Here is a 16069-nt window from a genome sequence, read left to right as displayed (position 1 = left end):
TCAGTTGTGTGTGTGTGTACGTGCAGCAATACCATTTGCCATCAAAAATATGTGAAAAACAGGTGTGTGAATATATATGATTGCATTTGCATTCAGTATGTGGGTGTGTACATTTTTGAGACTCATTCGAATTCATGAGTGTATGTATGGAACGAGTGTGCGATGAACACGTTTCTGATGGTCTGAATGAAGAACACAGCTGCCACTTGACACGGCAATTATGCCATTAGCTTGATGATTGGCCTGCATGCATCACTGTGACCACTCCCTCTCTCTCTCCCTCTCACACCCACACTGTAATCATGTGAATTTGCATATAAAATTCATTTGCATTCACTGAACTCATCACTTCTCAGATAAATCCCACAATCCACAATGCTGTATTTATTTATTTTTATTTTAACCTTGATGCTTATAATTTCACGATGACTGTAAATTAACAGATGGGCAACCACCCAAACACCACAAACCAGAAGCAGATGGATATTTGCAACTTTCCTCCTTGATTTATTTTATTTTGTTATGTTTTAGTATTTACTCCGTTATACAACAGACAACTGAATGAAAACCTTAATTCTACTCTGCATACACCCCATCCCCCAAAAAGGGCAAGGGTTATACTAAAACGTTGATGCTTTATGACATTTTTATTACAACATGCTGACGTCAGCTGCCTTTTATAACATCACCCTGATTTCTGACCTTTGGCCTATGACCTTGAAGCTTTACATAATAAAATGGTGTATTTTTTTTTATCTTTACCCATATGACTGGAGCAGGCCTGGCTGAAATCTTTCGTTTCTATAAGCTGTAAGATTTTAAGATACATTACTGCCATTTGGGATTTTGATCAATTTTATGGCATCATTGCGACATTGTAGGGTGTTGTACTGGAAAAAGCCTTGGCACTGTTGTGAAGTTTTAAGACATAAAGTATTGTGGGTAATGTAACGTTTTTACTGATTTTTCACATTTGGTGTGACATTCAACTTGACCTTGACCAAACAGCTCAAGCTGTTTTTGGTATCTACCGTCACAAAAATCTGATATCTTAGAAACTGTGGACGCTCGGCCGCTAACAAACATGCAGGCAGACATACAAGCAAGCTGAAGCAGTTGCACGCTGATCGTTGCTTCAGCATCACAGTTTATTGGTGAGAAATGAAAACAGGCTGCTTCATTATAGACGATGACTGCTTACACTGCATTAGAGGCTGTGTAGGTGGAGATCTACTATAGATACTCATTTTGTTTCATTTATTTGTGTAGCCTGGACGCTTAGTGCTTTTAAAACATTTTCGCAGTAATGAGGCCAGAGATTAAATCATGAGCTCAATTAGATCTATGTCATGTTTACTCACAAAGACCTTCCTGATGATGTGCAGTACTTTACTGATAGCTCTGCTTTCGTAACTGGGATTTATTGCTCAAATCAGACATACATTACCGGAAATAATAATAATAATAATAATAATAATAATAATCTGGTAAATCTTTTAACAACCCGAATACCTTAGTTGAGATTTTTACGACTGACGTCACCGCGCTTTTTACGGCTCCGCACGACGTCATCACGCAGCTCTTCCAAACAATGCTCAGGAAAAAGCCACGTTGACGATCCAGACTTGAGTGTAGTCCACATTTTCAGGCAGAATAAAGCGGGAACTGCTTTAAAATTGAGGCTCAGCTCGGTTTCCGCAGCAGAACCCCACATCTGAGCAGGCAGCATGTCATCGCCGCCGAAGGAGAAAATCGAAACCAAAGGCGGTCATCTCCCTGCAGGTAAAGCTCCCTGTGCTGTGGTGCTGGGTTTTTTTTAAGCCTGTTATGAATCTGAAGGCCTTTTATTTGTGCAATGTCTCAGATCAAAAAAAAGGAGAGAAAAGATCACATTATGGTGATGATTAATACTTATGCAACCCTTACACTGGCAGATGCCTCAGACTATAAATCGTCTGTGGTGTCCAGATTGCGTTTAGAATAATTTGCCGTAATTGTCTTTCGCACATTCCCCTACTTCCTGATTTGCGTGGGCTCTTGCAACATCACATTGCTGACATTGTAGCAACTGGTGAGGATCGCCGGCCCGTTTGGAAAGGTTTTGGTTTCAATGTTGCCGCTAATAGCTGCTCAATGGCGGGCGGTGACGTGGAGGCCATGGGCTCGAGGCTTCAGCCATGTAGGCTGCACAGAAACGGGAAAAGGTGTACGTGGACATAAGCAGTAGCAGGCAGGGCAGTGGGCCACAGCAGCTGCAGGACTGATAACACAGTAAGATAACCAGTGCACCTCGCACCCAACCTGTGATCAGCGGGAAGCTCACAACACACTCATTAACTTGTAGTGTGTGAGGCTGTCCGAGATCAAGGACAACCACAGAACAGTCGTCCAGCAACTGCTACAACAGACCTCTGTGCAAGTCACAGACATGATTATGTCAGCATTAAACAAAATTCTTAAAATTCATTTATTTTTGCTTCTTCAAACGCTGGCTATAAAGTAAAAAGGCCTAAGTCACCTAACTCTCCAAACACAGCTAAAGTGGCTTTTTTTAATCTATTTAAATTTCCTGTTTTGATAATGAGACCTTGAACAAATTCTCTCAGCTGATCTGGCAAATCACTGCATACGTGTTCTGTCTCTCTGTGTGTGGGTGTGCTCCAGTAAAGGCAGGCGGTATGAGGATAGTGCAGAAGCACCAGCCAACTCCTGCTCCAGAACCACCGCAGAAAGATGACAGCGAGGAGTACATCAGCAGCAGGTAATGCACTCGCTTTAGAGAAAGACCCGAGTAGTCCAGCCATCGCTCGGGTAGAGGGATCTCTTGAGGTGACTGTAAACCACAGAAAGTCAATCAAAGGACCATCAAAACTACCACAAAAGACCTACAAAGAGACGGAAATGGCAGCAGATATGTACGACGTAGCCACAGTGACGCATAACTATCAAAGCGGCAGGCAAAACAAATACAGAGATGAAATGACTGCTAAGTTTTTGCAGAGATATGCAAAAACTAAGCATTATGCAGGCAAAATGAAAGACGAAAGTGCATGATAAGACACTAAAGGGCTGCACGGGGATTCAAGATGAAACTAACGCGCAGTGTTTCAGTGGTGAAAGGCCTGTCATATCATGTTTTTTTTTTTTTAATAAAACCTAAGTACACACATATCTGTTAGTCTGTGTGCAGCCTTTAACTGTGGTGATTTGTAAATTGCTAATCACAAACACGCTCTGCAAATTGCCAACCAAGGCATTTAGCGGCTTTCGCTTTTCCGTAAGGCTGTACTGTAGGCAGTTCCGCGGCAGACTTTTCATGTGTTGTCGCCAGCTAATTCAGTAAACAACATAATTACTGCATAATTACAGCATTAACTCGAACAGCCTATTCAGCAGTCGCTATTGTTTTGCCATAAACAGGCTCGGTTTTAATGTTTTACATCACGCTGGCTCTGTTTGCGAGAGACAATAATTGTTCCGTCTCCGCATTAGCATGTTCGTCTTTTGTTGCTTGAATTGCATTGCTTGTGCTGAGGTCTCTCTGCTCTGCAATGGCGTCGTTGCAAGTTGCTCCTTATTCTCCGGGTAGCTGCGTGTGTCTGTCTTTGAATCTGTGCTTGTACACCCTCCTATATCTCCTCAATATTCATAAGGGTACGTCAGCTGTGTGCGTATCAGCACAGGTGGCATATTCTCACCACATATCTGTGTGTGTGCGTGCGCGCGTGTGTGTGTTAATAAGAGGTGGTAAATGGGAAGTGACAGGCAGTGCACAGCAGTGAGCAGGGTTCAAGAACATTGCCAACTGTCAGGAAATTTTCTGTGCACAACTTTCCACACGTACGCACACTAAATGACATATTGCATGGTCTTCATCTGCAAAGCTGGTTGGTTGAGTCTTTTCCTGTAATTCAAAGCAGGACTAGCATCAAGCCTGTCAGCACCAGTAAGTCATTTCCTGTTGCCGTCTTCTCTTTTCTGCCAAGATGACAGGTGGTAATAATAGAGAGGGCATTAAAGTTTAAAAATTGAGGCCAAGTATTTATCGCAAGTACAAAAAACCATGCCGACATGCTGATCGGCGCTATTCCAGCCTAACAAGTATGTGCTTCCTTATTTTGTCATGTTGTTTGAGAGTATATAAAAAAAAACTGCTTGTCACCGGTGCAGTGCAAAGGATCCTTTATGATTCTTTATCCAGTCCTGTTTGCATCATCTCCTTGCATCGCATCATGACTTTAGGACTTAATGAATAGCACAGTTAGAAATACCCAAACAACAAAGCCTCTTCCAGATATCTGCCTGCAGAGCTTACAGTGTAGAAAGATCACATCTTTTTGCACTAATTAGGAAAATGGAGCATTTTCTTCACCCACTGCAACCCTGCCCTGCCCGCTCTCGCCTTTTGCTGCGCAAGTGCAGGTGCACGTTCTTCGTTGTGATCTAAAGATTACCCGTCAGCACATCTACAAAAAGAGAGGCAGAGTAAGTGCACTCACTAAATACAATCAGTGCAGCTCTCGGTCACACGCACTTCTGTCGGTCCCTCTTTGTGTCACGCTGATGGACGTCTAGCAGGTGGCTACTGGGTAAATTTCGTATTAGTTGCAGCCAGTGGAGCGTTTTAGTCGGGGGAACACCTGCCTCTCCCAATCTAGCTGAGATGGACAGATGAAGCAAGGAAAGAAATAGGTGGCTGGGATTATGGAGAGGAGAGGATTAGGATAGGAGGGGATTATTATCGTATGGTAAGGGGTGCTGTGGCAGTATGAAGATAGGAAAAAGGACAGGTAAGAGATGGAGAAGGGGTGGAACGAGTGGAAAAAGACCAGAAAGGGGAAGCAAAAGCTGGCCTCCGAGCTGGAGCTTCCTGCTTCATAATCGTGTGAAAGTTGTTCTCATAAGCCATCAGGAGCCACTATGTAAAACATTCAGGTACAGTGTGATGTACATTACAAGAGTAAGAGAAGTAGAGAAGTTTAATAGGGGTGGGAAAAGTGCCACTCGGTGCGTTATGAACTTCTTGCACATCTTTCGGATGGGACTCTCAGCTGAATGTCTATAAACTACATGCCAGGTGATCGGCTTTGTGTCGGCTGCACTACAGGTTGTGGTGAGAGGGGGATATGTTCCAGAGACTCGGAAAAAGATCGACTCAGTCGCTGCACACATACACTGTACGCAGGAGCTGTGGTGAGACGTGCAGTAGGTTGACAGCTCATGGTGAAAAGTTGAGAGGAGAGAGAGGGAGATAAGGGGGAAGAGGAGGGAAGACGGGCAACAGGCATCAGTTTCTATGGCAACCAGCACCTCGCCCACGGCAACAAACTTCCTGCTCTGCTGAAGCAGAGAGAGAAATGGGTGGGGTAGAAGTAGCAGTGGCTTTAATGCTTAAAAAAATAAAAAGGTTAAAGAACAACGTCACGCAGATGGATTATTGCACAGGTCTACATTTGACTTAACAGTTGAGATTTCTGACTCTCTTTTCCTCCCCTGTTCCTCTCTCTCTTTCCTCTAACTCTTCCCCTCTCCTGGCACTAAGCCTCCCCAAGATCCCACGCAGCTCTCTACTGCCCCCTGCAGACTCATTCCGCCTGTGACCGCAGCCGCATTCCTCCTGCGCACAGAAAACCAAAAAAGAGGTCTTTGTCACTTTTGATTTCTCCTTCTCTCTGCCCTCCTGTCGTTCCTCTTCACCGTGCAGATAGAATAGATTACAAAGGTGTCAGTAGTCTAATCTGAAGGATAATGCTTTTGTGCGGTATCTAGATCAAGGATTCAGGGCTTGCCATGGTGTGGTTTTACTAATCTCTGATTAATAAGTCTGAATGACTGTTATCTGTTTATCAAGTGTGACTAAAACCTGTCATTAGTGTTTGTCTGCAGCTGGTGATTATGCAGTGGCTGCGGACAGCTTGCAAATTACAGGAAAAATCGGAACCCTTGGCCCTGCAGTGAGGAGATCCGAGGCTGGGAGAGGCATTTGTTGGCACGGTTTAGGTCTGCTTGTTCCATTAGAGGGGAGAGTTGCTTCAAATCAATACAGAGCTGTTGCCTGTGATCACCTTTATGCTCTGATGCAACATGTCTATCTGGAAGGGAGTAGCCTCTACCAGAATGGCAACACTCCCCTCCACAGGCTACGAAGGGTTTGATCGTGGTTTTTCCCGGCTCGGAATTGGCATTTGGGTGGGTTGCATGATTTCGGATGTAAGCACAGTTGGCGCACTTACAGGAAAGGCGATGAGTCTACATTGCCTGTTATTTATGACCATTTGATTAAAATATACGTTGTGCATGAGAAAATCAAATCAATATTAACAATTTTAATGAATTATTTTTGAATTTGGCTACAGCCTCTTTGAGTTGGTCCAAAAAACAAAACAAAAAAGCTGAAGTAATCTGACTTGTACGGTGTTGCCTTAACAGTCACCAGATCAAACCAAACTGGAGAAGACCTCCGCCGTCATCAAATGAAAGAATATCGTTTGGTAAAACATGTCCCATCCCCAGAAAACGAGTGCCAAGGTGGATTTAAACTGTTCTGGTAGCACATATTGACCAAGGATCTAGGAAAAAAGCCACATTCCAGACTTGAGCGTACTCCCCATGGAGAAAAAAACAAACAAAGTTTTGTGTGTTTAGCCAGTTGAGCAAAAAGCTTATTTTTCTTTGAGTCCGATCAAAAACAAAACTCTTAAAACCTGAAGGAGCCAAATGCTTGACTGTTTTACAGCTTAACCCCCCACCACCACTCCCAGTTTGTCTAGACATGTCTTATCTGTCTGCTCTCTGTTGTTACGATGCCCTGATGCCAGGAGCAAGAGACACCCTTTGAACCAATATCCTTAATTCTATGCACTGACCTTTCTCTTAAATCTATTTTTTTAAATATCTCTCACATTATTGTCTGTTGTATAATATTTCAGGATTTCACCTCAAAGTGCACATTGGAGAGGGATACTCAGTACAATAGAGGCATTTGACAGCCCAGCATGAGTCCACACTGTGTCACTATATGAATACATATCCAACTGAGCATTGTTATTCACTTCAACCCAAGTGTTGCATCTGACTGTCGCTTCAGATGAGCCAGAAGGGCTAAAACAACTCCTGTGCATATGTTACATGTTTTTATTTCTACGTCTATAAATAGAGTTAACATCCAGGATAAACTGTTTGAGATGATCTTCGGAAAAGCACTTTTTCCCCCCTTTTCATCTTCACTTGCTGATTTACCCTCCACCTGCTCCCCGGCTAGCCTTAAAAAAACCCTAAAAACTAACTTGGTGTTGATTAGAATAAGGAACACTTGCAGTGCTAATGTGCTACGTTTTCAGTTAATTGAATTGCTAATAGAGAACCTCTCAACCTCGCTTTTTGACAAGCGAATAGCATGGAGTAATCAATGATATTCGACGTATCTAGGCGTTAATGTAATACCAAGGTGTGAATTTTCTCATTAAGATGAGTGCCTAGATGTTGATCGGTAAATTCGATGTTTCACAGATGTGTTGGAAATCTGCAACTGTTAATTGGAAAAGTTGTGCGCGAATCATAAAAAAAAATTTTTTTTTAAATAGAAATGAGCAGATGGGTTGAAAATGTTCGTATTTTGACTGCTGAGACTGCAGTTTGAAGTGTGTGTCCAAAACTTTTCATCTTTTTTCAATCTAAATTAGGCCGGTAATGAGGTAAGCTGTAAGCTGGACATGCTTGCTGCTATAGTTAATGTCCTTAAGTGGAGTTTTGAAGGTGGCTAACTTGACTGCACTTTTAGCCAGAGGGGTGACTATGCCGTAAAATTAGACGGCACTCGTTTGTCATGTCAAGGTCGATACTTACCTCGGGTTCCGCATTCCTCCTCCTCATCTTTTTCTCTGCCTCCATCCCTTCCCTCCATGTCTGAGTGAGCGCTCGCCTGCCTCTCTCCTTCATCCTCTTTTACTCTCCTCTAACAGTCTGTTATTATATAGGTATTTCACTCCCTGGTTCTCTCCGTCCTTTCTCCTCCTCCTTCTACAGTACTTTACCCCTCATCACCTTTCTTTCCTCCCTGTCCTCACTTTTCTCTGTTCTCCTTTTTCTCCTCCTCCCTAAATCTTTTTTCTTCATCTTCATCATCAGGCTTCACTTTAGCTCTCTTTCTCTTTCAGGGGTTTAGTTTTCTTACTCCCTCCTCCCTTCCCCTCTTCCTTTCCATCTAGAAGCTGTGAGCCTCAGTGTTTGGCCAGAATGAATGGGAGCTATTTAAGCTGCTGGCAGGTCCATCCGGTGTGTGTAGTGTGTGTGTGTGTGTGTGTGTGTGTGGGTAGGTAAGTGGGTGGGTAGGTGTTGTAGGTTTTTGGCACCTTTGGGATGTTCCTTATTTATTTGATGTAGGCAAACTTGTGTAAATGTTGGCATAAACTATATGCAGACAGCTGTGCTATTGACCTGTTTTTTTGTTTTTAAAGTAATTGTCCTTTCTAATTTCTCTTTTCTGTCTCCTTTGTTTTTTTCTTTAAAGTCCACCGAGGGCCCCTGTGATTGTGTCTGGAGTGGTTACAAAGGTAAGACACATTTATACAGACCACCAGTGGTGTTGAAATAAGTATTATAATGTGGTTTATATCTGGGACAGGGGTTCTACAGGGACCATAGAGGCTCAGCAGAACAAGACAGAGAGATGGGAGAAAAAGCAGGGGAGGGAAAGAAAATCGAGAAAATACTGGTGCCAAATGAGATGAGGGAAAAGTGGCTTATCTGTTATTTATGAATCTGGTTTAATAAAATGTGGTGCCACCGTGCAGCACCAAAACCTTCTGCAAAAAAGACCACAGAGTTGAAGCTGCTTCTCTGACACACTCCCAACCAAAACTGGAAATTGCAAGCTGCACATTAGCTAGTAGTTCACCTTACTGCAAAATGCTGGGTATTAACCACATATGACTTTAACTGCATCAGTCCCAGAGTCTGTTTAGGCTTTTACAGCCTTGACCTGCTGCTTTGAAAAGCGGGTCAAAGTCTGTGAATAGCTGTTTGTGTTTAATTCTTTTTGACTGTATGTGTGCGTGTGTCTGTGCGAAAAGTGTCCTTGACTGGCTGGATGGCTTCGTTCCCCGCTTTGTTTGTGTGTGTGTGTGTGTGTGTGTGTGTGTGTGTGTGTGTGTGTGTGTGTCAGACCAAGCAGATTGTTTGCGGAAGATTGCAGTGATATCAGAAGGTGGCAGGCATCCCATTTATCCCCCGATCCTCCTCTAGCCTTCCCATTTGCCCCTATCACTGCCATCAAGCCCAGAGGCTAGCAGTGCACAAAGCCTCAGAAAAGCCTTTTAAGAGTTAAGTGAAACACTTCAGTGTGTGTGTGTGGTCTCCAGAGAGGTTTTTTTCCCCCTTTTTTTAGCTTACAAAAAAAGATGCCTCCTGGCTATGTACCTTCAATTTTTCATTCAGTAGCTGAATGTGTTTCTAAAATGCATTTTTTTATAATAGAACTATTACCAGGAAGTAAAGCATCTAAAGAAAGACTAGCTGAAGAAGAAAGTAGAAAAAGGGAAAGAAATACCATTACAGGTCTAGCAATTATTAAACGCCCAGAGTAAGTTTTTTTTTCAGACTTTGTTTCTTCTTCTTACCTGTAATCAGATCACACCACAAAGTCTTTTTCTGTACACACATCCCCTCACCCCCCCAAAAAACTGTCAAAAGTCCTGAAACATAAGGTTTACACCAATAATTTAGTAGCTTCCAGAACCAACTTTAGCAAGAAAACCTTGAAATAATGGTTTTCTGACTGACCATCAGTCTCTGACATCATTGTTGAAGAACTTTGCTTCTGGTCTTTGACATCTGTAGGCATTCAGTTGCGCACAGCTCTCTTAAGATCATGATGAGATCTATACTTCCTTGGGTCATTGCATCACCTTGATTTTTTCTTTTTCAGTCATTCTGTTGTAGATTTGCACCTGGGCTTAGGATCATTGTTCTGTGCATGACCCAGTTTTGACCTTCAGCTTTTGGACAGATGGCCTCACATCAGACTCTAGAATATACTCTGTATACTTTGGTATACAGACCACGTCATATGGCCCCAAAACAAGCCCAAATCATCACCCCTCCAAATTATCACTGTGCTTGATAGTTGGCATGAAGGGTTCGCACTGCTATGCTTTGTTTGGTTATCATGAGATGTGGTGCCATGCATTATGGCCAAACATCTCCACTTTGATCTCTCAGTCTAAAGGACATTGTTCCTTAAGTCTTACGGCTTGTTCGTTCGCATACTGCAGCCTAGTAAAGTCCTCCAACATGAGAACAGGCCTTTTGGGCTTGATGATGTTTATTACAGACATTTTAATCTTTAATTCGATTAAATATCTGAAAATAGGCTACATTTTTGTTGATTTTTGGCATTGTCATTTTAAGAGATGCCAGTCACCCTCACTTCTTTTCACAGCATGTTGCAATAAGACAGTTAATTTGTTATATTCCCTCCTATACCTCTGCAGTAGGACAGAGGTTTCCACGGAAAAAGCTTTGAGCTTCAGAAGAGAGTGAAGGGTAATTGGAGGTTAATATCATCCACATCCCCTGGAGTCAACTCTGGAGTTTTCTTTAAATAAAAGAAGCACACACATGCACACTTTGTTTGTGTGCCCACCTACACACAAACACCAACTTGCTGGAAAACCAGTGCACAGCCACACGCGTGGTGAAACACCCCCCCCCCCCCCAACACATTAAGCAGAACGGATTAGGGTCAGGCGAGGATGGGGTGGGTGAGTAAAGTTCAGCAAGAAGCTCAGAAAGACAGGCTGTGTTTGTTTGTAGAGGGTTGATTAAAAGGGTTATATAAGTCCGTCCATGTGGACATCCTAAGAAATGAGGCTGTCAAGGAACCATGTGTTATGCTGTTATTTTTATGATGGCGTAACACTCACATATGGTAACATCTGGATGAACGAGAAGGCGTCAGCAAATTGCCAGCTTAAATAAACTCAAAGATTTCAGATGGAAGAATTCAAATGGCCAGTAATCCAGTCAGTCACGCACACAGCAGTGGACTGTATGTGTTAACTCTGTGCTTTTCATTCTTTCTTTGAGCGCTTAGTTTTACAGCTTTAATCAAGCTCACCAGCCACCATCAACCTATATAACTGTACAGTATATAGAATCTCCTATTCACACCCATGCCTATATGCAAGTGCAGTTTTATTGCTCAGAGAGCAAAGCATAAAGAGAAGGCAGCAGCAGATGGAGCAGGTAGAAGAAACAGGACAAACTGAGAGAGAAATGAAACGCTGGCAGAGATAGAGAAGTAAGGAGTGAGGATAACAACAAAAGGAGGACGAAATCCAACTGTGATTCTCCTCTAAGTTGCTGATTAAAATTCCGTGACTTGATCCGATTTAGAAGCAGCAAGGCTATTTATGTGCATTTTTCTTGGAATAATAGATTAAACCTGGAGAGCAGATGAGTGCTCCATACTGTACCTGTCATGCATCTTCAGGGGGATCAGTGGGAAAGGATTTAAAGGTCCACATACTGTATCATTTCACGCAGGGATAAAGTACACAAACCTGGTTATGAACAGAGTTCCATACACACACATACATTTTTTCAGTCTTCTTTAGATTGTTTATGATGTTGTTTTATCCGTACACTACTAGCCTTGTGGCTTAGCTCTTTTTTTTGGTTCACAACTTTGTCTTCATTTGCTGTTTTTTATTTGCTGTTTTATGTTTAGGGTGATAAGGACTTCACCCCAGCTGCTGCCCAGGTGGCCCACAACAAGCCCCAGCCTGGTGTCCCCAAGCTTCCCCCTGCCCAGCACATCAACCAGCACATCCACCAACCCCGCAAGTGAGCCAGGCACCAATCTACAACCAAGCCACCAAGCTACTAACTCCACCAGCTGGCCTTCCAAATGGAACAGATAGGATGAAGACGGTTCCCCACCAGGCACAGATCTCCTCTAAATAAAAAAGAGTAATTACACATTTTGAGAAATTTGTCAGTAACAAGACACCTGAAGTCAGTAACGCTTCTGTGCAAGTCCCACTTTTAATACCACTGCTGCATTGGTGCCGCTCTAGTAGCTTTGCACTTTGGGGTTCTCTCCTTTTGAAGGATTATTTTCCGTTTGAATAAGTCTTAAGGTGATGTAAACCGGTGAAGTCTTCTTGAATTGTTCTCTTTCAAAAAAAAAAAAAAAAAAATCAAGTATAAACAGAGAAACCGATCTCAGATCTGAGTCTGTTTGGGGAACTTTGACAGCATCCAGTTAATCACAGCAACCTATCAATCAGCCTATTTAACCCAACCAAGCCCACGATGTGATCCTTTGAGCTTCACAAAAGAACCAATCAACAAGTCAGGAGGTGGATCCCTGGTTATCAACCCTCCAAACCAAAAAAAACCCTCACAGAAAGCAGCTTTTGAGTGTATAATTCAGCAGCTTTGACAAGAGAAAGTACGACTAGCAAAGTACATGACAGCAATAACCAATCATTAGCGCATTAGTGCTTGATTGCATTCAATTTGACCTTGTCAACCATATTATATATTAATGCTAGAAATGTCTAAAAGAATAAGTGATGTAATGTTTGATTGGCCTTCATTTGAAATTTTTGAATATATTTAAATATTACAGAAATGTTTGCTGTAGTGATGCCATTACCCAAGAAGCTTTTTGTTTATGCTTGATGTCATCAGTCAAAATGCAAGCACATGCTAACGAAGCTTCTGAGCCACAGTCGAACCTGTTGAGCTTTTATCACCGTTTCCTCCCAGTGTGACCGTTCTTACCTTTATTTAACAGAAAGGAGTCCCTCACAGTTGTTATCAGCCTCAGCTGTATCGGTATTTATCGTTTCCCGTAAACGTAACCTGTTCACAGTAAAACTCTACCATCGGTGCCTCATCGCTTAGATTTTGAAGATGCGCAGGCTCATTGGTCTCATGTTTATTTGTCGCAGAATGAAAGTGCAGCGAAATATGTAATGAAACTTAAAGAGTACCACCGGCTGCGGCATGCTCTGTGACTGCATTAACATTAGCCCAGATATCACAAGGGACTTAATTACGAGGTGAACAAAGCATTACAGAGAAGCAGTTCAGCAAAGAGCGAGGCATTAAACTGTCAGATGAAGGTGAAAATGGGAACATTAAAGGAGAACAGCACAGGTGTAACAAAAAAGAGTAGTTTCTACATTCCATACAAAAAGCATCGAAGCAAAGACATTTCAGCCACGCGGCTGTTTATCGGGGTACGATGAAGATGCAGCACGTTTATCGTTACATGGCTCAACACGTGTCAGAAATGTGTACAACCTCCCGAAAATCCAGATTGGGTTTCCCGAGAGTGATATGCTTCAATACACACAGACACACAAACACACAACACCCTTTTCCTTAAAACCCACTTGCGCTCTAGTGTTATTTGTTGCAACACTAATGTTCAGGTTTCCAGGAAAGAAACAAAGAAAATGATGTTGCCAAGAAGAAGTGATTTCCTCTGTTAATTTAATTCAATTTCAATTTTTTTTCTTCTCAGTATTTTCTTTTCTTGAATTGTTCAAATTGTAAAAAGTCATAGAGTGGACTTAGGCATTAGGTATGGTTGTCATAGTAAATAAAGATATAGACTATCTTGAAAAACAACTTTTCAGCTTGTCTTTATTTAAACATATTTGTGAAAATATTTGGGGAAAAAATAAACCTTTGTGGTTCTTTATGGGAAATGATCTAATATTTTGCACTCTGAAAAAGTTCAGACTAGTCCCACTTGATGGATTGTGTGCTGTACCCCACCTAGAGCATCTGGGCGTCCCATGGTGAATTAGCACCATGCACTGAGGGATTAGGGCTCAGGTGGTGTTTTGAAATGAAACAGAAGCATCTCTCCAAGAGCTATCTGCTGTTTTCCCTTCATCACACAAGCACACACACACACTGTGCACCAGGTGTTAGTGCATGTAATCCATCTTTACACAAGCATCTGCAATCAGGTTTTCTGTCAGCTTATGTTAGCCCAATAAACCAGCCAGTGCAGGCTTACTTGGTACGAGTCTCAGTCAGCAGGCTGAAACTCCCCATTAAAGCAGACACAATCTCCCCCACTCTCCTTGGTTGTATATAGTTCTCTCGGCGTGGCAGGCCTCTCATTCCCTGCCATGCCTTATTAGACTGACTGGGAGAACAGAACGTAAGTGAGACACTGCTCAAAATGTATTATAGTACCAGGCTCTGATTTTTTTTTTTTTTTTTTTTTTGTCTGTGGGAGTATAAAACTGAGATGGTAATTTATTCTTAAATACTTGTTTTTGCCAGGATAAAAATGTTGATTGCTAGTCTATCCAGTGAACAATAGGTCAACGGTTAGAGCTAAAGATTGGTGTGAGAGATATACTGCAGTAAATACGCACAGGGGAAAAGTCTTGATTTTAAGCAAAATTTGTTTTCCTGTATCACCTTTTCTGATGTAGTGGAGAGTCTTTGGAGTGACATACTTTCTTAACTCTTTACCCTGTTGAAAGGTCCCCTGAAGAGCAGTTTCTGTCATATTTCAGGCATGCTTATAGAACATGTCTGGGTTTGCATCAGAGAATGGAGAGGGTAGTCTTTGCCTATGCAGCTGCTGTTGGAAAAACATGGAAACTATTCTAGTAGTCATCGAACCACATCTCTATGGTTCGATATAAGTGGTCAAATGCCATTTTTAACTCGTTGATTGCTTCAGGTCGGCTTCTGTCACTGCCCAGTAAGAAGCCACTGGCCTCCCTGTTAGGAGAGATATCCAAAATGACTTCTTGTAGTTGCGTATCAGCAGGTAAAATAGGTCACCTGTCTTGTCTGACTCCTTCAGCAGGCTACAAGGTTGTTGTTAAGTCGCTGTTTGGCCTCAGCACAAACTCATTCTGATTTAGAATCACTTTATGATATCAGTCCAAAGTATACACTACCAGCTGCTGGCCATGTGGCTCTCAGGAATATTAAAGGAGACTTGAGCAGGATGAGGCCGGTCATACTGTGATGGAGCCGCCTCAAAAACCTTACTTTAGTGCGATGGTTTACTCAGACCACAGGTGGCACAGAGAGCAAAAGATATTTATCAGCCAGGTCAGAACGTTTTTTGGACTTTGTGCATGGTCACTGTTAATGATAAGGCAGAATGGTTGAAATGGCCAAATTACGGTGACATTTTGGCTCCACTTTAAGAAAAAAAAAACTGCAAGCTCTCCTCTGTCCCATTTCCTTTCCATTCTAAGCCTTGTGGGACACCATGAATCCTACTGTACGTCAGCAGGATTTTCTGTTAAACCAACCCATTTTCTCAAGTGTTGCTGCTGGAAACGTCTGACAGAAAGTGTAGCTTAGTGCTTTGTGTCAAGTTTGGTGTTATCAAAACTCCTGGGGAAAAATGGCTGTCTTTTACGAAAGAAAGTTGCTCCCTGTAAAGTTTTTCTTACTTTTAAGAGTGAGGCCGCTTTAGGATCTCATATTGTCGATAGTTCTGATACTGATTGGACTGTGAGACTTTATCATTTATTAATCGTTTTCAGCTTTTCAGAATGGCGTTCTTTGAGAAGACCTTACTTTACCCCTGACTGCATCACGCTATCATTTCAGAATACTTTTTTTTTTTTAAAGAAATGACTATATTCCTCTAACTCTACCAGTTGTGTCACTGATTATATGTGGTTGTTGCTAAATTTCTTTTTTTAGTCTTTTCAACTTAAAAGCCTCACGTGTTATACCAGAACCAACCAGCAGAGGGCCCCCGCTGAGGATTCCCCATCAAATTCACAGGATTGGAAGAAGCTCTCATTCTGTGCCAACGCGGAATCAGGTCACCCTGTCTCAGTCCCAGCCTGTAGCATCCCAGCATGACATAATAACTGTCACACTACCAGTGGACGGTGCGCTGCTTATTTTGACACTTCTAAAATTTCTGTGAGAGATTTGGGTCGTGGGGTGGGGGTGGTGCTGACCAAGCCAGTGGCTCTTCATAATCCCAGGTTACAATCTTAGCCAACAGCTGTTTGAGCTACAACGATGACCTAAATATGATCTGATTCATTCAGGG

The 16069-nt window shown here is 42.3% G+C and overlaps 1 protein-coding gene across 1 annotated transcript; it reads left to right on the top strand.

The window, feature by feature from the left end:
- The first annotated feature begins 1567 nt into the window (after positions 1–1567).
- dap (death-associated protein) lies at positions 1568–13623 on the top strand. The gene is made up of 4 exons (XM_063484047.1): positions 1568–1782; positions 2665–2761; positions 8510–8552; positions 11729–13623. Exons 1-4 carry the CDS (start codon positions 1728–1730, stop codon positions 11846–11848), a joined length of 315 nt encoding a protein of 104 aa, XP_063340117.1. The 5' UTR covers positions 1568–1727; the 3' UTR covers positions 11849–13623.
- Positions 13624–16069: the final 2446 nt, after the last annotated feature.

The sequence above is a fragment of the Pelmatolapia mariae genome, linkage group LG9 (genome assembly GCF_036321145.2).
Source record: "Pelmatolapia mariae isolate MD_Pm_ZW linkage group LG9, Pm_UMD_F_2, whole genome shotgun sequence".
NCBI lineage: Eukaryota > Metazoa > Chordata > Actinopteri > Cichliformes > Cichlidae > Pelmatolapia > Pelmatolapia mariae.
The sequence above is the reverse complement of the archived record's forward strand: the minus strand, read 5'-3'. Positions and strand labels throughout refer to the sequence as shown.